At 39.8% G+C, this 23,932-nt stretch overlaps 1 protein-coding gene across 18 annotated transcripts in view; it reads left to right on the top strand.

Moving 5' to 3' along the window:
* TEX14 (testis expressed 14, intercellular bridge forming factor) overlaps positions 1–15,537 on the top strand; it is a 114,394-nt gene extending 98,857 nt beyond the window's left edge. For 7 of the 18 annotated variants that reach the window (XM_025440749.3, XM_049114147.1, XM_049114143.1 and 4 more), the window contains 10 exons: positions 374–501; positions 1,104–1,309; positions 2,372–2,465; positions 3,906–3,980; positions 6,843–6,917; positions 7,654–7,753; positions 11,008–11,100; positions 13,001–13,110; positions 14,686–14,737; positions 15,179–15,537. In XM_025440749.3, coding sequence (XP_025296534.1) covers positions 374–501; positions 1,104–1,309; positions 2,372–2,465; positions 3,906–3,980; positions 6,843–6,917; positions 7,654–7,753; positions 11,008–11,100; positions 13,001–13,110; positions 14,686–14,737; positions 15,179–15,215 — 970 coding nt within the window. In that variant the 3' untranslated portion in view covers positions 15,216–15,537. The other 11 variants (XM_025440752.3, XM_049114144.1, XM_025440755.3 and 8 more) reach the window with 11 other exon arrangements.
* Positions 15,538–23,932: the final 8,395 nt, after the last annotated feature.

Here is a 23,932-nt window from a genome sequence, read left to right as displayed (position 1 = left end):
TTTCACCAAAAAGCTGTTATGATGATGTGATCTAAATTAATAGCATCTTGTAATCAAGGAAATATAGTGGTAATGATGATGATATTAATAAGTGTAAACTTGAAGTAGATGAGATCTGTTTTCCACATAAATATACTTTCATCCATGGAAATAGTTATTTTTAGCTGCTGTGTTTCAAGTTAGTATCTCTTTTTTTAGGATATTCTCTAATATTCTCTTTAAGATACGTAAAATATTCTAAGATAGTCTTTAATTCTGGCCTACTGCCAAATAAAGATTGTTGTCAAGAACATCCTTTAAAAGCACCCATCAGGAATATATTGTTTGATTTTTCTAGACATCTCCTAATTACTTTGTGTTTTTAATTTCTTAGATCACTGACAGACATTCAAGACCTGTCTAGTATCTCCTGTGAACAAGATAGTTCTTTTAAGAAAGTCTCATGTAAAACACCCAAAGTAAACCATGCACCTACCAGTGTCAGCACTCCGCTCAGCCCAGGTAATCACTACAGGGAGGAGTGTTTGGAGAGAACAGTTCCTATCCCATTGACTTTTGGGAAATCAGACCGTGAGAACAGACTGGCAGGTGTTTCTTCATAGTACAGAGTTGTCTCTTTAGCACCAGAGCTGATGAAGATAATCCCATGAGGGGCCAAGTAGGGGTTGTTGGTGGTGGTGGTTATTAAGCAGCTATAGGTAGATTTTTGACTTTGGTGGTAGAGACACACAAATACAAACTACTTTATACTCTAGCGCTACTGAATTTAGTGCAAATATGTTGGATTTTCTAGTTTGTAACTTAAAACCTATTGTGCTTAAGGATACATAGTTTTCAGTCCTGCAACCCCAACAGCCAGCATCAAATAGCCTCTCTCTGGTGTCCTTAGTTCTCGTATATTTGTGGTTCAAATAATTTCCTTTTATTTTGATGGCCAAGTTTAGAGACTATCATTTTTTTTATATTGAGGAGCTATGTCTCATATCAGCGGTTATTTTGGTTATTAACAATTTGGAGAATTCTTGGTATAGACAGAGTTCTGTGTTTTTGTTTTTAAATAACGTAAAGAATTTGGACACTAATTGCCCTCTTTTCTGCAACAGGGTCAAGTTCTTCACCTGCCAGTGGGTATAAAGACTGCCTTGAAAATATCACATTTCAGATTAAAACAGGGTCTACCTCATGCTGGAACAGTCAGGAATCTGTTCAAACTTCGTCTGATAGATTTACAACTGTTCGAGAGAAAGCAAAGAGCCTAGATTCCTTTCTTACTTCCTCTGAAACTATCCCTTCAAAATTGACCAGTCTTGTAAGTATATCAACCCCGCTTTCCATACTATTGGAGTCAGCCCCAAAACCTTGGGGATCCCAAGTGCCAAGATTTCTCCAAATCCATTTTCTAAAGAAAGCAAAAAATAAGTTAGATCTTCCCTAGGCCTCCCTGGTGTGTCTCTATGAGTCTGTATATTGTAGGATAGATCTTGGGTTTTTATGCCTGCTCCCCCCCACCCAATCAATGTCTGGCAGTTTCTTTAAAGAGCCAAACTACCACAGCTTATAATGCTACCTTCGCCTGCACTGTACTTTTAGTCTACACATAATTTGCTTACTAGAGGAGGCTTGAGTTCTGCTTCCTTTTTGATGCCTCCTCTGCTTCAATCCATGAGAGTTTTGATGGATCTCCACCTTCTCTGAACTCCTGAACTAATAGTCTATGATAAAAACACATATTTGCATATTACCTTCTCCTCTCCTCTTTTTTCTCCCCCTGCTGTCCTCCTTTTTTTCTCTCCTCTCTCCCTCATATTTCATATAGTATAGTCTCTTCAAGAAAACTACAAATTGCTTACTTGACACTCCTCATTAAAAATCTGTTGACCTTTCAAAAAAAAAATATGTTGACCATTTTATAGGCAAATTGATTACTTGCTTTGGCCCTCACTTAAAAATCAACTGTCATCTTCCTTGGGCATATGACTTATAGAAGGTCTACTTGAAGTAGGGAGATAAAGATGCTTTATTCAACCATCTGTTAATTGGGCAGGTTCTAAGTGCCAGGTAGCCTGCTAGGCCCTCTTCCAGGCATCCAAATAGGAATAACATAGACCTAGACCCTGCCCCAGAGGATCTACCCATCTAGTGAGAGAGGCTGGTGTGATCCAACACAGAAGTAAGTACTGGGGACTGCAGAGGCAGAGGAGTGAGAAGGGATTGCAGAGGAGAGGACATTTGAATGAGTTTACCTCAATCAACAAAACAAGTGGCCTCTTCCATAAGTGAAATACAGGCTTACTCTTGGAAATGATTGAACTGCATGGGCTTTTTGAGCTCAAAACATGTGTTAATTACCATGTTTATGTATTACTTGTAGAAAAGATGGTCTGCATTTACTGGGGCCAGTTCCTCCAGCATTGCTAAGTTACCTGACACATCATCCCATGCCACCCAGAGGAGCTTGCCTAAAGGTACTCTGTGTCTAATATCAAAATACAACCAAAATACAAAATAATAGTAAGCTGGGGTGCCTGGGTGGCTCAGTCGGTTAAGTGTCTGCCTTTGACTCAGGTCATGATCTTGGAGTCCGGGATGGAGTTCTGCATAGGGTTTCCTGCTCAGCAGGTAGTCTGGTTCTCTCTCTGTCTCTTCCTTTGCCCACCACCCCCACCCCCTCATTCTCTCTCAAGTAAATAAATAAAATCTTAAAAAAAAATAATAGCCAAGTTTGATGCTACATTAGATTCAAACAAAAATGCTGTTTTCCCTCTAATTATAAAAGTGAAACATACTCATTAAACTTGGAAAATTAAAAAGAGCTTTTTAAAAAACTACCCTTTAATTCCACCACCAGTTTTTAACTTCTTGTACTATTTTGGTATGTATCTTTTTCATTTTTTTAAAGTAAACTCTGCCCAATGTGGAGCTCAGACTCATGACCCTGAGATTAAGAGTTGCATGCTCTACCGACTAAACCAGCCAGGCACCTCTCTCTTTCATATTTCTAGAAATATACAAAAATGTATATATTTTTAACATAGTTGAGATCATAACTGTGTGTCAGCTCTGGCCTTTTTTTTTTTTCTTTGATGCTATATTTTGAGGATTTCTTCTTAGTGGAAGTTATTGTAAATAGATGTAATGGCTTCATAATACTCCATTCTACATATGTTGCTTAACCATGTTGCTTATGTTGAAAATTTATATTGTTTTCTAATTTTTGCTCTTGGTATAAGAATTTTTTTTTTTTTTGGTATAAGAATCTTTATCTGTAGCTCTGATCCCTTTCTTAGGATAGATTCTTAGGAGATGGTTTTCAAATCAAAGGGTGTGAGAATATTAACAGCTCTTGAGGCATATTGCCTTTGCTATATTAATCTTAATGCCTTATGTTTTGGTGCAGTTCTTAGATTTTATGAATTATGCTGAGGGGTTTTGGTTGGTGTTATAACTGAGCACTTAGGGGAAGGTCCAAAGAATGGTTGCTTCTGGATTTCCCTGGCCTGAGAATCTATATAGAGAAAGACCTTCCACTTTATGGTTTGTTTGTTTTCATTTTGACTGGTTCGGAGCCTCTGTATCCCTCCAGGAGCCCGGGTCCAGATTGGGCTCCCAGCCTCTTAGTAAGAATTTGTACCTCACCTACCCCAATCTTCTTGGGGAGGGAGGGACACGGATCAAGCAGCACTGAGGTAAGGGGCAAAGTAGCAAAGGGTTCAGAGTAAAACGGGGAGTAAAACCATTCACATGTTAGGACGTCTCAACTAGGACTGCTAATGTGAGAGGCTGTCTCCCTGCCTTAGTTTGTTTTATTGTTGAGAAGTCCCAAGTCAAGTCCCATGTGGAAGCCGCAAAAATCCATTTCAGGGCCAGTAAGGTGTTAAGTCATTTCCCCCTTTATCTTTTTTAAGCACTAGTAGAAGCCATTTCACAGCGTCACATTGATGAGCTACCACCACCATCTCAGGAGCTGCTTGACGAGATTGGTAAGGGATGTTCAACACTGAATGCACTCCATGGCCTTGATAGTTATGGTTACTGACCACAGTATGGTTCTTTGTCTCAGGTGTAAGCGCTAGTACAGAAGGCCCTCAGAAGGTCTGAATGAATGTACATAATCAGGAAGGAGCAGCTTTCTAATAAAATGGGCCTCATGCTATTACTGAAACCTGGCCAGGATAATAAGCTTATGTCTGTTGTCTTTTTTTTTTTTTTTAAGAATTTATTTATTCATGAGAGACACAGAGAGAGAGGCAGAGACACAGGCAGAGGGAGAAGCAGGCTCCATGCAGGGAGCCCAATGCGGGACTCAATCCCGGGTCTACAGGATCAGGCCCTGGGCTGAAGGCAGACGCTCAACCGCTGAGCCACCCGGGCTGCCCTGTTGTCGTTTTGTTACTTAAAGGGTCTATGGTAATGATTCTAAGATAAATAACAACATTTGAGTGGTTTATTATGATGAAATTTTTTTATTAAAGGAAAATTTCACTTCCTTTTTGAACCAAACCAGCCACATCTTGGGGGCCTAAAGTCTGGCTTCTGAGGTCAAGACATCCTGTAGTTTCACTTTAGCCATTAGCAGGACGTTTTAAAGGTGTTGGCGTCATGGACAAATCACTTTCCCAGGGGCAGAGATGTCAGTGGCACATGACCTAATGAGACCAGAATTTTCTATTTCAGGCAGAGACCCAGCTATACCAGCTCAGTTTTAGTTGTAGCTGCATTGGCTGGCCCTGCCCAGCAGAGCCAATGCTGGAAGTAAATGGAAGCATTGGGCCAGGTAGTTTCCCTTATCCAGGAAAGACCTGATTGTACTTCTTGTTCTCTTCTTCTCTGCTGACCAGTCCCTTACCCTGAGAGGACGCATCTTATCAGATCATTCCATCAGTTCTTGGTATGGGCCTCTAGAGAATTTCCTGAGACGCACCAACTGGTTTTCAGGGTCTCTGACGTTTAATGTCTCCTCAGGAAGAGGGAGGTAAATGAAGATTTATGTGATCTGACTCAATGGAGCTATTACAACCCTGAGCCCCTGTATGTTGGACTGAAGGACTAGGGTGGAGCCAGTCAGAGCTGCCAGAACCTTCCTAGTTTCTTTTTCTTTACTCATAGGTCCTTTTTACCTCATCACACCTCTCCCCCAGTGGCACAGGGTTGTTGGTTTAAACTCTTAGGGCTCCCATCCTGAAACTGGCTCTCCTTCTCTAAAACTCCCCAGGGAGTCTTTACAAATTCCTCCTCTCCAGTTGCACTTCTTAGTATCGGCAAGAGAACTGCTGCTTATGAGAGTAGAGGTCACCCACACATATCCAGCTCAGGTAAATTCTTAGGGTCATTTGTTCCTTGGTCATGATGTAAGGCAGTATTTGTAGGCTCCTTTGAAGTTTGACCTTAGTGATACACTTCCTCCAGATCCTGCTGTCTTGTCTCTCTGTCACCATATGGATCCCCCATTTGTTAGCAGTCTTCCTCCTGGGCTCCAGCCTCCTGGCACAGCTGTATCCCAGCACACTGCAGAAACCCTCCCTCATTTTACTTATGGGAATTATCTGGACCAAGTTTCTAGGTGATGTCTGTACTTTGACATGGGTCAGTAGTTTCCTAGAAAGACAAAAGTGAGATGGCACTTGGGTAGTTTCTCCTAATAATGGGCACTGCCACATAATTCCTGTATGTTGTCATTCTGTTGTTCTACCTCAAGAGAGTTTTAGGGAGTGACCTGGTGCTGACACCTACTGTTTTGGAGGGCCCACATCCAAAGGTCTAGGCTTCTGAAAAGGGCCTAAAGGGAAAGATTCTTTAGAACCCTAGGATATAGGTGATACTTTGAGATCAACAAGGGACTACTTTTAACAAGGATAAAAATGGATTTTTAAATTTCAAATTATTTGAAATATATAGGGCCTCATGATGCCCAGGAGCTACTAGGAAGGGCTTGCTTCCTGGCCTGCAGGAGGAGGGAGCCCTGTGCCTGTGCACAGCAGGACTGCACCAAGGAACCCTGGGTCCCTGTGTGCGTTGCCTTCCAGTTGTCTCCCTGCTCTGCTGTGGGGAGCACTTGAAGCATACTGTGCAGCTAACAAATGCAAAGCAGTATGCGGGTTTTAGCAGATGCTTGTCTTAGTCCCTTGGTCAATTCTTTAAGACCTGGAAATTATAGATATTCTTTGGCTTCTGCCTTTTTATAAACTAGGTAAAAAAATACGAAATATGGACCACAGAGATGGGGAAAATTGGAGGTTGTTTTGATGTTATTCCACACTTTTTGAGAGAGTATAAAATAAAGAGGAAGAGCATAGATCTTAGAGCTGGACCACCCGAGTTCAAATCCCAGTTCTGCATCTGACTCTGTGGGATTCCAGGCAAGGTCCTCAACCTTTCTTTACCTTCATTTCTTCATCTGCTAAACAGGAAAGGCAATCATATGATCAATCTTATAAGGTTGTTGTGAAGATTGCAAACATGAATCTTGAATGAATGTGTGTAAGTTAAAAACAGTACCTGCCACTTAGGGCTCTGCAAATGTGACCTATCATTGTTATCATTTTTATTTTTATTTTTAGAGTTGGAGGGGATTGAATTGGCGCCATAGGACCAAGGGTTCTCAAAACTTTATCAGCTGTCAGAGTCACCTGGAGAGCTTGTAAAATATGAGTGCTGGACCCTCCCCCCAGAGTTTCTGACTCAATAAGTCTGGGATGAGGCCTGAGAATTTGCATATCTGAGTATAACTGAGTATACTGAGGTTGCTGATCCAAGGGCTACTCTTTGAGAACCACTGCCCTAGAGAATGGTGTGACATGTAAAGGAAGAGTAAGTTGCCTTTTGCTTTTGTGTTATTGTGACAGAGCACTTGAAGCAGCAGGCCACATCCACAATGTTGGGGGAGAACACAGCAAGTCATCTGGGCATCACTGCAAATGGTAAGCCAACTACCCAGATCTTTTTCATCAGGTCCTTGCTGTAACACTGTCCTTGGCAGCACATTGGTATATTTAGGGGACTATGGACCTTAAAGTCAGGCCCAATTCCACCTCAGTTGCCACTTTTGTATTGTTTAATGTCTCTGAGCCTCAGTCATCCTCATCTGTAAAATGGGGATAATTCCTAACTCCTGATGTATGCAGTAGCTCTGTGTACAGTGCCTGGTACATTGTAAGATATTGAATAGACCTTCCCTTCATAGGACTGCTGGCAGGATGAAATGAGATAGCATTATGAAATGCCTGGTATACATTAAAGGGTACTACCCTTCCCCACCCAAATTCCTTCCTTGGGGCTCCAACCTAGAAATTCTAACAAGTGAGAACAGGGTAATCCCCCAAAGTAAACCTGTACAATTTGTTTCAAGGGTCTCCTGCTTTCTCTTTTATGTGCCCTTTCTTTCCTTTGCTTCCTCTGTCTCTCTTGAGTCTTGGCACAGGTCAGGTTTCCTGTCACCTGGCACCAGAGAGCTCCCAAGACCCCACAAGCAGCTGCTGTGAATGCAAGAACCCTGAGACTGCCACCTGATCCCTGGCTCTCCTGGGAAGAAGTAGTACAATGCATACTTCAGGGACTACTGATTAGTGTTAATTTTTGCACTCCATTTTAAGGCAGGCTTTCTCAATTGTTTTTTGATGTTGTTCTAATAAAGTTAAGGCTTTCAACTGTTTTTAGATGAAAGGCATTTAGAAGACCAAGAAGCTAACAGTAAAAAAGAAGATAGTAGTATGCTTTGGACCAGAGAAACTCAGGATCTAGGAGAGGACACAGAAAGGTAACATAAAAAAGCTAGACTTCAAAAAAAAAAAAAAAAAAAAAAAAAAAAGCTAGACTTCTAAAAGTATTTAATATACTGTATTAGTTTGTATTAGTTTCTCTTCTGATATTGACAAAATAGATGGGAAAAAGGTCTCTCTTCATATTATCCTAACAGCCCCTATTCCTAAAAGATTTTTTAATTGTAATTGTGATAAGATACATAATAACATAAAATTTTCCAGTGTACAGTTCCGTAGTGTTAAGTATATTCAATTATTGTACAATCAATCTCCTGACTTTTTCATCTTACAAAACTGAAGTTCTATATTCATTAAAAACCAACTGCCCATGGGCAGCCCAGGTGGCTCAGCGGTTTAGTGCTGCCTTCAGCCCAGGGCCTGATCCTGGAGACCCAAGATAAGAGTCTCACGTCAGGCTCCCTGCATGGAGCCTGCTTCTCCCTCTGCCACGCTCTCTCTCTCTCTCTCTCTCTCATTAATAAATAAATAAAATCTTTAAAAAAAATTAGAAAAACCCCAACTGCCCATTCCCCCCTTTCCTCAGTTCCTAGCAACCACTATTCTACTTTCTGTTTCTATGAGTTTGACTCCTCTTGTTACCTCATATAAGTGAAGTCATACAGTATTTTTCTTTTTGTAATTGGTTTATTTCACTTAGCATAATATCCTTGAGGTTCATCCATGGAACATGTCAGAATTTCCTTCTTTTTTAAGACTGAATTCCAGCTCATGCCTGTGTGTGTGACATTTTGTTTATCAATTCATTCATTTTGTGGTAGACACTAAGTTGACTCCACCTTTTTCCTATTGTGAATAATGCTTCTATACAAATATCTCTTCTGGACATCTTGCTTTAAATTATTTTGGATATGTACCCTGAAGTGGTATTGCTGGATCACATGGTAAATCTATTTTTAATTTTTTGAGGAAATACCATACTGTTTTCCACAGCAGCTGCACCATTTTACATTCCTACCAACAGTGCACACAGGCTCCAGTTTCTTTATATCCTTGCCAATACTTGGTATTTTCTGTTTTTTTTTTTTTTTTTTTTTTTTATAGTAGCCACTCTAAAAGAATGAATATGAGGTAATATCTCATTGAGGTTTTAACTTGCATTTCCCCAGTGATAAGTGATGTTGAGCGCCTTTTCATATGTCTATGGCCGTTTGTATATTTTCTTTAGAGAAATAACTATTCAAGTCCTTTGCCCATTTTTAATAGGATATTTTTCCTAAGTTTTTTGTTTTTGTTTGTTTTTACTTCATTTTGTGAGGCAAACATAGGTTTCAGCTTCTTTTAAAAATGTTTCAATTAAAGGCCTTGGAAGAGAATTTTTAGATATTTGTAGCCAAATTTAAAAAAATGGGGGCAATCATCCAGACAGTTGAGTCTAAAAATGCAAGTTTGCCTCAAGAAACCCAATTCTCTTCCTGACTCAGAACTCTCCTTTGACTTGTGCTATAAGATAAACCACTTCAGCTCACCTCCTGTATCTTCTGACTTCTCTTGCCTTGTCCTAACTGTCATTCGGGGCCAGGACTGGTATGAGGTGAATGAGATGCACACACTCCTTGGGCACAAAATTGAAGGAGGCACCAAAAAACACAGGAGTCAAGATAAATTTTTTTGGTAAAGATTTTATTTATTTATTCATGAGAGAGACAGAGAGGCAGAGACATAGGCAGAAGGAGAAGCAGGCTCCATGCAGGAAGCCCGATGCAGGACTCGATCCCGGGACTCCGGGATCACACCCTGAGCCAAAGGCAGATGCTCAACCACTGAGCCACTCAGGCATCCTAAGATAAATTATTTTAATGCAATATTTTAAAAAATGAAAATTGATGCCAAAAAATCCACAATGAACAAAATCTCTAAATTTTGAGGAGAAAGAGGACCTGCATCTGCCCTTGTACCACTTACTTTATCCTAATCCCAGTCCTGTGGATCCTTAGGGTAGCCTGCAGAATTCTTTCAGCTGCATAACGATAGAAAACTCCCCTATTGTACTTAGATGAATTTGTCTCACACATCAAGAGGCAGTCCACTGGTTGGCAGGGCATGCCTGGTGTAGCAACTCAGTGATGCGACCAGGGACTTAGACTCTTTGGATATTCCTACTTTGCCACCTTATTTAATATGTTGGCCTTTATTTCCAGAATTATCAGCTCCTGGTTGCAAGATGGCTTGCTATCCACACACCAGGCAGAAATAAAAGGGTGGGGCAAAGGAGTATTCGGACTCTGCCCCTTTTTATCTGGAAAGCAGAAACTTTCCCAGAAATTTCCCCACCAATTCCCACTTATATCTCACTGGCCAAATGTGATGCATGACCACCCTCAGTTGCAAGGGAGACCAGAAGTTGAGTTTGTAGGTTTTTACCTGCTGTAGAAGAGGAGGGCAAGGGAGAAGAGTGCTATGCATAACTTTTAGGTAGTGAATCCACTTTCTGTCACACTCTTCAAGTGCTAAATTATTTTCTATGAAGAAGGAAAAGAAAGAGACCTGGAAAGGAAGGTTTGGGAAGGGGATGAGGAGACTGGGGCCCTGGGACCTGCAAGGAAGGTCCTGGGGAGACAGAAAAGACAAAGAGGCAAAGGGAGAGGAAGATAACTACTTTTTAAAGTTTTAGAAATCTTTTTTCTATAATGTATGATGTAACTCCAGCCCTTCCATTTCCCCAAAACACCTTCAGGAAAAATGTACACCATTATTCAAGCAAAAGAAGCTTAGCTCAAGGAGGCCAAGTTGAATTTGGGTGTATAAAGTACTTTGTTTGTGATCAAAAGTGAGCTATTATTACTGTTTTCCAAAAGGGCTGGCTGTGAGGGGCACAGATAGATGCCCACAGTGAGACTTTTCAGGCTTTCTAAAAACATTCTCTGCATCCCTTAGCCTCAGAGGCAGTTCTTCATCCAAAAAAGTTGAAGGAATGAGTGTATAGTTCTAGCCTCAGTTGGAAATTGACTTAATGACCTAGAATTGAGATGGAGTCTAGCATTGAATTTTGGGAGGTAGCTATTCTCATGGGTGCTGAGGCTTCTTGTCAAGGAGCTAAAGAAGAGTTTTGATGTGCATTTAAATCAGATCTAGGTGACCTCTGCTACTCTAGATATGATCTCACCGAGCTCTCATTTTCTCATGTGTATAGTGAAAGCACGAGTTTGAAGGGCCTTTCTGACTCCAAATACTGTGCCTTCTTGTCATGGGACAAAAATTGTCTCAATTCTCTTTGCTTGCCCTTGGACAGAGCTCACTCTACTCTCGATGAGGACCTAGAAAGATGGCTACAGCCACCTGAGGACAGCAAGGAGCTACAAGATCTCCCCACAGGCTCTACAAGGTTATTGTTCTCCCATCGGGGGATCATTTTCTTCTTTTTCAGGAGGGAGGGCTAGATTTCAGATTTAAAAAACACCTCAACTTCTTGAAGAATGAGTGTCTGGTGATGTCATTTAATTGCTGTTGTTAAGCCAGCCTTAACTTCTGTCTGCCTCTCTTCTCCAACCACCAACAGTGGTCAAGATATTGATTAGCAGATTGATATCAGTATACAGAGAGGCCTCTAAGATTGCTGTACCTTGGCCCTGTCACCTTCAACATTTTCATTAGCCATTAGAACTAAATCAGGAAAGGCATGCTTATCAAATTTTTAGATAACACAAATCTAAGAATGAATGCTAATGTGATAGGTGATAGACTGTGGATTCAAATGGTCTTGACAGGTAGAAATGTTAGAGTCCTCTAAAAGATGAAAGTAAACATTTAGATGTGTAGAATGGGAGGGATCTGACCTAATGGAGAATTTTTGATTGGAAGCTCCTCCTTACTGTAGTTTTGTTGAAGGGAGGAAGTATGTCTTATTCTTAGATGCTTAGCATTTAGTATGCATTTTGAGGCATGCTAAGAATTTAAGAAATTTTTCTTGAAGAGGGCATAAATAGCAACTCCATGAGGTCTCAGTCTGATGCAGTTGCTAATAAAAAGGTCAATGCAGCATTAATGCTGAACAGAGACGTATTGTTCAGGGCAAGGTGAGTCTCACACTAGAGAGAGGACTCCTAGGACAGTGTGAGGTGTCTTAATGGGTGCCATATTTTTAAAGAGGTGTTGACAAACAGAAGAGGGTGGCCATAGAACAATCAGAGGTCTGGAAACCCTGTCTTATGAGAACAGCTGAAAGAGCTGGAGAGGCTCAGCCCGAAAAGCACAGATGGGGTGGAGAATTTGATAGCTGCATTCAAATACCTGATATATTGTAAAGTGAAGAGAGTCTGCTTACTTTCTTCTGCCCCAAAGAACAAAGCGGGTAACTAGAAACCATAGAGCTAGGTATTTTTATTCAGTAAAGCACATGCTTTCTAAGAGCCATAGCTATCTGATAGAGAAAATAGCTGTCTTTATGCTTACTTGACTAATAATTCCTCCCACTCAAGCACAGGCTAGACATCACTGGGCCTGGGCATTTGGTTGGAGGTGGAAGAGACCCTGAAGGCTTCCTTTAATTCTAGAGCCTATGATTCTATTAATGATGAGAGGTTAGGAGGAAAAAAGTTGTTTTTGCTCTAGCTGGCTTTATTTTCTCTCTTGTTTTACATATTTTGTTTTGAATATTTAGCAAATGAAAACAAGAAAAATCTCTAAACAGTGTCAAATTGGTTGAGCCAGAATCTGTTGAGCGCTGACCGTGAGCCAAGTGCTATGCTGGAAAAACAAGGGATAGGATGTTTCTTCCCTTAAGGAGCTTACAGTTTAGTGGGGGAGATGCTTTCTGCTTACCAGTTTGGCAAACATGGTCTTAAATCATTAGATACTTCAATTAGAGGTACTTCAGAGAGAGTTTCAGGAAATAAAATAAGGTAATAAAATAAGTGGTGGTTATAAAAAGGACACCAATTAGAACATAAGTGAAATGCTTTGTTGGCAAGGGTGGATAATATAGCCTGAAGGTTGAGAGCAGAGTCTGAGACAGACTGCTTGGGTCAGATCCCAATTCTAGGATTTACAAGGCCTATAACTTAACCTCTCTGTGCTTCAGTTTCCTTATCACTTAGTGGGGATGGTAATGGTAAAGGTAACTACCTCATATGGTTGTAATAAGGATTAAATGAGTTAATGCACATTGTAGCACACAAGCCAATGCCTGGCTATTAGTGCTACCTATTATGATTCTTTTGGAGCAGTCCTGTTCTCCTGGCCATTGCGCATATGGTTTGATTTGCTCAAAATCATTTTCATTGAAGGGAGGCAAATATCAAGGATCAAGAAGCTGGTGAAAAGAAGAGAAAAGGGGAAGAAAAGATCAAATCAGAGAGAGGGAAGTCAGACAGCTTTTTAGGAACTTCTGAAGAAGGTATGAATGAATGATTGTTTATAATGTAGCCTGGAGTCCTTGGACTGTGATGAGCATCAGAGTTATTTAGAATTATTTCCCAGATACCATACATAATCCTTCTATGCTTTTCTCCTGTAGCTCAGTCCAGGTTTTCTGTTAATTGCCAATCATGTCTTCATCACAAAACTGTAAAAAGGGCAGCCTGGGTGGCTCAGCGGTTTAGCCCCTGCCTTCGGCCCAGGGCCTGATCCTGGAGACCTGGGATCAAGTCCCATGTCGGGCTCCCTGCATGGAGCCTGCTTCTCCCTCTGCCTGTGTCTCTGCTTCTCTCTCTCTCTCTCTCTCTCTCTCATGAATAAATAAATAAAATATTTAAAAAAAAAAAAAAAAGGGACGCCTGAGTGGCTCAGCGGTTTAGCGCTGCCTTCAGCCCAGGGCCTGATCCTGGAGACCCAGGATCGAGTCCCACGTTGGGCTCCCTACATGGAGCCTGCTTCTCCCTCTGCCTCTCTCTCTGTGTCTCTCCTGAATAAATAAAATCTTAAAAAAAAACCCTGTAAAAACATCCAGTTCTATTTGCAAAGCAAGCCTTTGGCCAGCTTCATCATCTTGCACACTGTCTGGAAAGATATTTTGCTTCTAATTGTCTAGTGTCTTCAAAAGAGTTCCAAATTTAGCTCACACAGAGGCTGTAGAATCTGATAAGAAATCCTAAACTTTGGAATTTAAGTAGAGTCTACAAGTAATGTGAAAGGTGTAATCTTATTTCAAAACTATTTCGACAGAGCTTTAGGCATCATTCACAAAAGATACCCCCTATATTTAAATTCCCCCTACTTAGAAAGTTAGAAATATTAGCTCTTTCAGAATATCTGGTATCCCTTGCATTTCTTCCCTGGTTCATTCTCATTCTGCTATTTTCTTTGCCCTGTATTATGCTTTGTGGACTGTATCTCTTGGGCTTCCTGGCCGGCAGTCTTTCCATTTGTCAGTGAAAAGAAGGCAGAAGAGTAGTTGGAGTAATATTTCCCCTGCCTGCATGCTTCAACACCTCATCTCTGCATAGTAGTGGTATACCTCCAGAAGCACAGCTCTTACTGGGTTCCAGTAACTGTTCTACGCTACTGCCACCCCAGTCCCTTTAGACTTAGGAGTGATAATGGCTTCCCACTGCTGCTAGTCACTTGATGCCTTGCCATCCTTTGTTGGCTTCCTTAACTCCCTTAACTATACCTATGTAAGTAGCCACTGTGTTAAAGGGAAGTGCATTTGATTTCTTCTGGGACCCTGATTGGCACAGGGCCCAGAATGTGTGAACATTTAGCTAGTGTTGAATTCACTGAGAACATAATGCAGGGACTTTGTGAATTAGCATCATTAGTGTCCATTGCTGTGACTGGGAGCTGTAGAATGTTAGGAGGGGAAGCCTATTAAATGTGATTTTAGAAAGAGTCTCTCTCTGTATAAGAAAACTGTTGGTAAAACAGTCTATCCTAAACTAGAGAGAGATCACTAATGTGACTTCTAAATACTGGTACCCTTTTACCCAGAAAGTAATCCAGTTGTGTTTTCTTCTTTCTATATTTCATCAAGAGGAACTAAAACCCTGTTTTTGGAAGCGACTGGGTTGGTCTGAACCATCCAGGTAATGAGTTGGCGTATGCTTGTAGGTCAGAGTTCACTGTCAGTAGACCACATGAACAGGCTTTAAACATTTACCAGCATCTAAACAAACAGTAATGATAAAGTTATTGATAAAGTTATTGAAATGATGACTCAATTTTTTATGTTAATGTTTAAAGTTATTTAAAATATAAGGTGAAATTCATTCTAATTTTGATGAAGTAGTCAATAGAGTTAGCACAAGAGCAGTTTTAGACAGAGGGAGGACAAGATGCTCCTATCAATTTTTTTGCAGTCACTGTGCGTTTCTGTGATACACTATTATCTCCTTTGACTATAAAGATCAAAATCCCTTTCCCTTGAATTCAGTTGAATATAAAGAAACTGCTGTTTGTTATCTTTAAAAAACATGTACACCAACATGTACTCCTTTTTTTGTTGTTGTTTAAATATACACACACAGGATAATCGTGCTGGATCAGAGTGACTTGTCAGATTGATGGGAATTGGATCATAGGTGGACTCCTGGCCAGAGTTTGAGCATCCTGCTTGTGAGCTCCTGTCTCTCCTCATCTACTTCAGTCACCATCAGGGCAGTGATTCTGTAGCTCATGCTTTGTTCAGCTGCCACAATAGACAGAACCACTGGTCCTGTTTGTAGCACATTTAACAATTTGTTTTTAGTTCAGATTTCTGAAAAGTGAAAGGTAGCTTTTGTTGTAAACTTTCTCAATGTTTCCAGAATGGCTTTTGGTTTTGTTGATTCAGATTTTTGAAAACTTTAACTCTTGTTATATAATAAAATGTTTACTTTTAATACCATTTAGGTTTTAGCTGTGTAAGAGATATTTCTGTGTTTCAGTTATTGGGAAAGGAACTGCCACCTCTAGGGGCTTCAATTTCTGTTTAAAGTTTGACAAATAAGCAGCTGCTGCTACCACCTCTAATATAAACCGGCACCATTCATTTGTATTTTACAACAGAAATACTGACCTCCTCTGGACCAGGATTGCCATATTCCCATTCCAGCGAGAATTAACTTACATAATGATAATATAGGCAGGAATAAAAGCCCAAGATATTTTAAACTCTTTAGGGTGAACATCATTTCTGTATATTTCACGTTGTATATCTCACATCATTAGTGCGTTAGAGGAATGAAATTGTGATAAGATGAAGATCACAACCTTTTTTTCTAATTTAGCCTCTACTGACTACTGGCCAGATGCATACACCAGGTACAATGCATAGAACCAGGTGTCTAGCCTGGTTTTTAGAGGATTGATACCTTCATCGCTCTCAAATTTGAGCCTTCACATATGAATAAAAACCTATTCTTGGAAGCTGTGTGCTCTTGTGCAGTACGAGCCAGTTAACATTTTATTCTTAGCGAATAAATAATAGGTCTTTTGTTTGTGAAAACTGAATCATTCCTGTTGAGGATGGTCATATTCATACTATTCTTAATAGCACCACAGAATTTTACCCCATACAAATAAAGTAGGAAGGTACAAATCTATTTGACCATTTTGAAGCAAAAAACAGTTGCTTGTCACTGTAACCAGAGGAAAACCAAATTACTTTATAAATAAAACTTTAAGAAACTTGGAGAATACAGAGACTTATGATATATTTAGTCCCTCCTCTCAAAAACCTTTAATTGGTGAGACAAAGCCAATATACATAAAAATATAAGGACTGATAGCAGACATATCATGATAAATAGTGAGTTGTGATATTACAGCATTATCTGTTAGTATTCATAAAGGCTACAACCCTACATAAACTCCCACTGATATGATTTGTAATATTTTGTCTACAATGCTAGTAGAATAGACTCTAATAGCTGGCCAGTGACTGTAATACTGGCCAACATTAACAATAATAATGTTGGTAGATAATGTTTACAACTAGCAACGGTTAGGTGCCAGGGTTCCATGACCTACCCAAGATCATACTGGAGCAAACATATTTGTATACTTACAGTAAAACATAGCTTTCCCTGAGATTGTAGTTAAAGAGTGCCCTGAGCAAAGTATAAGGATTGTGGAGGTGAGCCAAGAGCTAACTTTATTTTTTAGATTTTTAAATATTTATTTATTCATGAGAGACAAAGAGAGGCAGAAACACAGGCAGAGGGAGAAGCAGGCTTCCTGTGGGGAGCCTGATGCGGGACTCGATCCAAGGACCCCAGGATCATGCCTCAAGCCAAAGGCAGATGCTCAACCACCGAGCCACCCAGGTGTCCCACCAAGAGCTAACTTTAGGTTAAAACTGATGGTCATATATCCTTTATGAACTTAGTTCCCATCCTCACATCTGTTCTTTGGGTTTGGTGCTGAGTTTTTGGAGTATACTGAGTCCTTTACTTTTCCTCAGTATGCAGAAGCAGAGAATAAATATGTAAACAGTTCCAGACACATAGTAGATGGTTAATGTTGGTTCACTATTGAGTGAAATGTTACCTTGGAAAATTGGATTATTAGAAATTTCTAGATCATATTTCAGTTTTTTTTCAAGTACACTACCTTTGGCCTTTTTATGAATGCTAATTGTACTGTTGTATGTGTTGCTATTAGAAGTGGGTTTCAGTGGCACCAGGCTGGATCAGTCAGAAGAGAACACAACTCTTGAACTCAGGGTCCTGAGTTTGAGCCCCACATTGGGTGCTGAGATTACTTACATAAATAAACTTTATTTTTTATTTTTTTTAATTTTTATTTATTTATTATAGTCACACACACACAGAGAGAGAGAGGCAGAGACACAGGCAGAGGGAGAAGCAGGCTCCATGCACCGGGAGCCCGACGTGAGATTCGATCCCGGGTCTCCAGGATCGCGCCCTGGGCCAAAGGCAGGCGCTAAACCGCTGCGCCACCCAGGGATCCCCATAAATAAACTTTAAAAGAAGAAGTGGGGGATGCTTGGGTGGCTCAGCGGTTTAGTGCCTGCCTTTGGGCCCAGGGTGTGATCTTAGAGTCCCGGGATTGAGTCCCGCGTCGGGCTCCCTGCATGGAGCCTGCTTCTCCCTCTGCCTATGTCTCTGCCTCTCTGTGTCTCTCATGAATAAATTAATAAAATCTTTAAAAAAATAAAAATAAATAAGAGAAGTGGATTTTAGTGAGGTGTCTCCCATGAGCTTAGAAATACGTTGGTCTTCTGGTAGTTATATAAGTAAAATTCACTCTCCTACTGAATATGATTAATTATATAGTGGAGTAAAATTAAAGGACCTTCTAAAAATGTGTGACCTAACAGATATGTGGAAATAACCTGAAAAAGTACAGTAAGGAGGAGGGTGTATCCTACCAGATACAAAGGCATAGTATAAAGCTGCAATAATTAACAGAATATGGTATTCACATCAAAATGGAAACCTGGGGGATCCCTGGGTGGCTCAGTGGTTTAGCGCCTGTCTTCGGCCTGGGGCGCGATCCTGGAGTCCCAGGATCGAGTCCCACATCAGGCTCCCTGCATGGAGCCTGCTTCTCCCTCTGCCTGTGTCTCCGCCTCTCTCTCTCTCTGTGTACTCTCATGAATAAATAAATAAAATCTTAAAAAAAAAAAAATGGAAACCTGTTCCTTTATAGCTCCATCCCCATCCCTTTTTGTTGCCAATATTATGAAATTGCATTGTTATAAAAATGTGACCCAAAACATAAACTAATAATTTTTTAAATGTATTAGTCTCTTAAATTATGTTAAAAAAACACCAAAATTTGGAGTTACAAACCAAAGTTACAGTAACACTAGCTTTTATACTAATAACTATTTGCTTTCTTTAAATGTATTCATCTCTTAAATCATATAGAAAGCAAAAAGTATAGTTAAAAACCATTGTAACTGTTGTAACCAAAATTGTCCATGTACCAAAATCTCTTTATTAAGATCCTTATTTTTCCATATAGCTTTGAGTTATTGTCTGGTGTCCTTTTATTTCAACTTGCAAGACTCTTGAGCATTTCTTTTTTTTTTTTTTTTCCCCCTTGAGCATTTCTTTCAGAGTAGATCCTAGGGGTCACAAACTCCTTCAGCTTTTGTTTATCTGGGACTCTCTTAACTTATTCCTCCCATTTGAAGGACAGCTTTGCTGGATATAGGATTCTTGGTTGATGAAGTTTTTCTCTTTTAGCACTTTGAATATATTGGCCCACTGTCTTCTGGCCTTCAAAGTTTCTGATGTTAAAGAATTATTATGTTTGTGGTGGGATGCCTGGGTGGCTCAGCAGTTGAGCGTCTGCCGTCGGTTCAGGGCATGATCCTGGATTTCTGGTATCGAGTCCCGCATCGGGCTCCCTGCATGGAGCCTGCTTCTCCCTCTGCCTGTGTCTCTGCCTCTCTCTCTCTCTCTCTCTCTCTCTGTGACTATCATAAATAAATAAAAATTAAAAAAAAAAAACCAAATAGGATAATGAAAGAAGGTAAGGCCTTCTTATCAGTAATTAGTTTAAGCATAAATGAATCAAATTCTCCAATCCAAAGACAGAGATTGGCAGAATGGATAAAAAGACATAATATAATTATATGCTGTCTATGAGAGACTCACTTGAGATCCAAAGGCACAGATTCAAAGTGAAAGGATGGACAAAGATATTCCATGCAACTAGTATCTAAAAGAGAGCAAGAGTGGCTATACTAGTATCAAAGTAGACTTTAAATCAAAAAAGGTTATAAGAGGTAAGGATTATATATTAATAAAAGGTTCAATAAGGAAAGAATATATAACAATTATATGTATGTACTTAATGACAGACCACTAAAATATAGGAAGCAAAAATGGGCAAATTTGAAGGGAGAAATAGGCAATTTTGTAATAACAATTGGAGACTTCAAAAATCCACTTAAAATAATTGGTAGAACAACCAGACAGAAGAGAATTAAGGAAATAGAGGAGTTAACACAAACCAACTAGATCTTACAGACATACACAAACTCTGTACTCAACAGCAACAGAATACATATTCTTCTCAAGGTATACATGGGATATTTTTTAGGATAGACTGTATCTTAGGCCATTTGAGTCTCAATAGATTTCAAAAAATAGATATCATAACAGGGTATCTTCTTTGACCACAACAGGATGAAGTTAGAAATTAACAATAAATGGAAAACTAGAAAAATTGTAAAATTATGGAAATTAACACACTTAAAAAGAAAGATTATTTTAGAGAGAGATGGAGTCAGTGAGTGCAGGAGGGGAAGAGCAGAAGAAGAGGGACAAGCAGACTCCATGCTAAGCACAGAGCCCAATATGAGGCTGGATGCCACGACCCTGAGATCATGACCTGAGTGAAAATCAAGAGTCAGATGCTTGATCTGAACCAACTGAACCACCCAGGCACTCCCATGCTTTTTAAAATATATATTTATTTATTCATGAGAGAGAGAGAGGCAGAGACACAGGCAAAGGGAGAAGCAGGCTCTATGCAGGGAGCCTGATGTGGGACTCGATCCAAGGTCTCCAGGATCAGGCCCTGGGCTGAAGGCAGTGCTAAACTGCTGAGCCACCCAGGCTGCCCTTTTTTTTTTTTTTTTTTTAAAGGAAGATAATTATTTTACTCCAGGGTGCTTTAAAGATTTATCTATTTATTTGAGAGAGAACAAGAGAGAAAACGTTAGTAAGGGGAAGGTCAGAGGGAGAAAATCTTTAAGCACATTCCCTGCTGAATGTGGAGCCAGATGTGGGGCTCAATCCCAAGACCCATAGATCATGACCTGAACCAAAACCAAGAGTTGAACACTTAACCAACTGAGCCATGCATGTGCCCCTAAATGACACACTTTTAAAACAACCAAGGGCTAAGAAAAATCACAAGAAAATTAGAAAATACTTAGAGATGAATGAAGACAAAAACACAATGTACCAAAACTTAGGGATGCAGTTAAAGCTGTGCTAAGAGGGAAATTTATAAGTATAAACACATTAAAAAATAAAGATCTCAAATAACTTAACTTTACACCTTAGGGAACTAAAAAAAATAATAATAAATAAAAACCAAACTAAGCCCAAAGCTAGCAGAGGAAGGAAATAATAAAGATTAGAGCAGAGTTAAATGAAATAGAGTTTATAAAAATAGAGAAAATCAATGAAACAAAAAATTAATTCTTCAGAAAGATCACCAAAACTGACAAACCAGTAGCTAGATAGGCTAAAGAAAAGGGGAATACTCAAATTACTAAAATCAGAAAATAAAGTAGAGGGGGATGCCTGGGTGGCATAGTTGGTTAAGTGTCTAACTCTTGGTTTCAGCTCAGGTGTGATGATCTCAGGGTTGTGAGATTGAGCCCCACATTGGCTCCACGCTTAGCACAGAGTCTGCTTGAGATTCTCCTTCTTTTTCTGGCCCTCCCCACTACACACCTTCTCTCTAAAATCTTAAAAAAAAAAGAAAATGGAGATATTAATACTGATTCTGGGATGCCTGGGTGGCTCAGTGGTTGAACATCTGCCTTTAGCTCAGGTCGTGATCCCAGGGTCCTGGGATCGAGTCCCATATCAGGCTCCACAGGGAGCCTACTTCTGCCTCTGCCTGTGTGTGTGTTTGCCTATCTGTCTCTGATGAATAAATAAAATCTTTAAAAAAATTAAAAAGTATACTGATTCTACAGAAAAAGGATTGTAAGGGAGTGCTCTCAACAATTGTATGCTAATATATTGGATAACATTGGATGAAATGTACAAGTTCCTAGAAACACAAAACCTGCAAGACTTAACATGAAGAAAAAATCTGAATAGACCTTTAATTAGTAAGGAAATTGAATCAGTAATAAAAAATCTCTCAAGAAAGAAAAGCCTGGGCCTGATGGCTTCACTGCTGAGTTCTACCAAACATCTCAAGAGGAACTAATACCAATCCTTCTGAAACTTTTCCAAAAAATTGAAAAAGAAACACCTAAAATATTTAATTTGACAGGGAGAGAAAGAGAGTAAAAGCAGGGTGAGTGGGAGAGGGAGAAGCAGGCTCCTCACTGAACAGGGAGCCCAATGCAGGGCTTGATCTCAGGACCATGGGATCATGACCTGAGCCAAAGACAGACATTTAACTGACTGAGCCACCAAGGTGCCCCAAAGAAACACTTTTTTTTTTTTAAGATTTTATTTATTTATTCATAGGGACACACAGAGAGAGAGAGAGAGAGAAAGGCAGAGGCACAGGCAGAGGGAGAAGCAGGCTCCATGCAGGGAGCCGGACGTGGGACTCGATCCAGAGTCCCCAGGATCAAACCCCAGGCTGCAAGCGGCGCTAAACTGCTGCGCCACCGGGGCTGCCCAAAGAAACTTACCTTTCTTTCTTTCTTTCTTTCTTTCTTTCTTTCTTTCTTTCTTTCTTTCTTTCTTTCTTTCTTTCTTTCTTTCTTTCTTCTTTATTTATTTATTTATGATAGTCACAGAGAGAGAGAGAGAGAGAGAGAGGCAGAGACACAAGCAGAGGGAGAAGCAGGCTCCATGCACCGGGAGCCCGATGTGGGACTCGATCCCGGTTCTCCAGGATCGCGCCCTGGGCCAAAGGCAGGCGCCAAACCGCTGCGCCACCCAGGGATCCCAAGAAACACTTTCTAACTCATTCTGAGACTGGCATTACTCTGATACCAGACAAAGACAATCACAAGAAAACTACAGATCAGTTTCCCTTAGGAACATTGATACAGGGATCCCTGGGTGGCGCAGTGGTTTGGCGCCTGCCTTTGGCCCAGGGCGCGATCCTGGAGACCCGGGATCGAATCCCACGTCAGGCTCCCGGTGCATGGAGCCTGCTTCTCCCTCTGCCTGTGTCTCTGCCCCCCTCTCTCTCTCTCTCTCTCTCTCTCTCTCTGTGACTATCATAAATAAAAAAAAAAAAAAGGAACATTGATACAAAGATTCTCAACAAAATGCTAGCAAACAGAATTCAGCAGCATAGTGAAAAGAATATACATCATATCCAAGTGGGATTTTTTCTGGAATGGAAGGATGGCTCAAAGTATGAAAATCCTAATATGTCCTGTTTTGATATGCTACAATGTAATATGTGACATGCCACATCAATAGAATGAAGAGGGAGGAAAGTATCATCATTTTAATTTGATGCAGAAAAAACATGACAAAATCACCCTTTTGTGACAAAAACACTCTACAAACTAGGAAAGAAAAGGAAACAATCTCATGATTAAAGCCACGTGTAAAAAACCTATGGCAAATATACTCAGTGGTATTAAAAGCCTGAAAGTTTTTCCTCCAAAATCAGAAACTAGAGAGGATGCCTGCTTTCACCACTTCTACTTAACAGTACTGGGAAGTTCTAGCCAGAGCATTTAGGCAAGAAAAAGAAATAAAAAGTATCCTAATTGTAAAGAAAAAAGTAAATACAGTATGATGCAAATGCAGATGATATGAATTTATTATGTAGAAAACCTTAAAGATTTCACCAAAAAACTGTTAGAATAAATGAATTCAGCAAAGTGGCAGGATACCGAGGCAATGTACAAGATTCCATTGCATTTCCATACATGAACAAGGAAAAATCTGAAAGGGAAATACAAAAACATTTAATTTACAGTAGCATCAAAAACAGTAAAATACTTAGGAATTATTATTTTTTTAATACTTAGGAATTAACCAGGAGGTGAAACACTTGTACTATGAAAACTATAAAACATTGCTGAAAGAAATAAAAGAAGACATAAATAGAAACACACCCCATGTTCATGTCATGGAAGACTTTATATTGTTAAGATGTCAAAAATACCAAAAGCAATCTATAGATCCAGTGCAATCTCTTTTCAAAATCCCAATGACTTATTTTTTGCAGAAATAGGAAAACCCATCCTGAAATTCATATGAAATCTCAGTGGACCCTAAATAGCCAAAGCAATCCTGCAAAAGAACAACAAAATTAGAGGACTCGCACTTCCTGATTTAAAAACTTAGAAAGCTACAGTAACCAAAACACTGTGGTACTAGTGTAAAGACAAACATATAGATCAATGGACTAGAAGAGAGAGCCCATAAGTAAAACTTTGCACATATGGTCAAATGATTTTTGACAAGAATGCCAAGACCATGGAGAAAGGATAGTCTCTTTAAAGAAATGATGTTTGGGAAAATTGCATATATACATGCAAAAGAATGAGATTCTTATCTAACATTTATCTAACACCATATAAAGAATTTAACTTAAAATAGATCAAAGACCTAAACCTAAGGCCGAAAACAAAACTCTTAGAAGAAAATATAGGA

This window comes from Canis lupus, chromosome 9, assembly GCF_003254725.2.
Source record: "Canis lupus dingo isolate Sandy chromosome 9, ASM325472v2, whole genome shotgun sequence".
NCBI classification, from domain to species: domain Eukaryota; kingdom Metazoa; phylum Chordata; class Mammalia; order Carnivora; family Canidae; genus Canis; species Canis lupus.
Note: the sequence above shows the minus strand (reverse complement) of the source record. Positions and strands in the feature narration are given on the sequence as shown.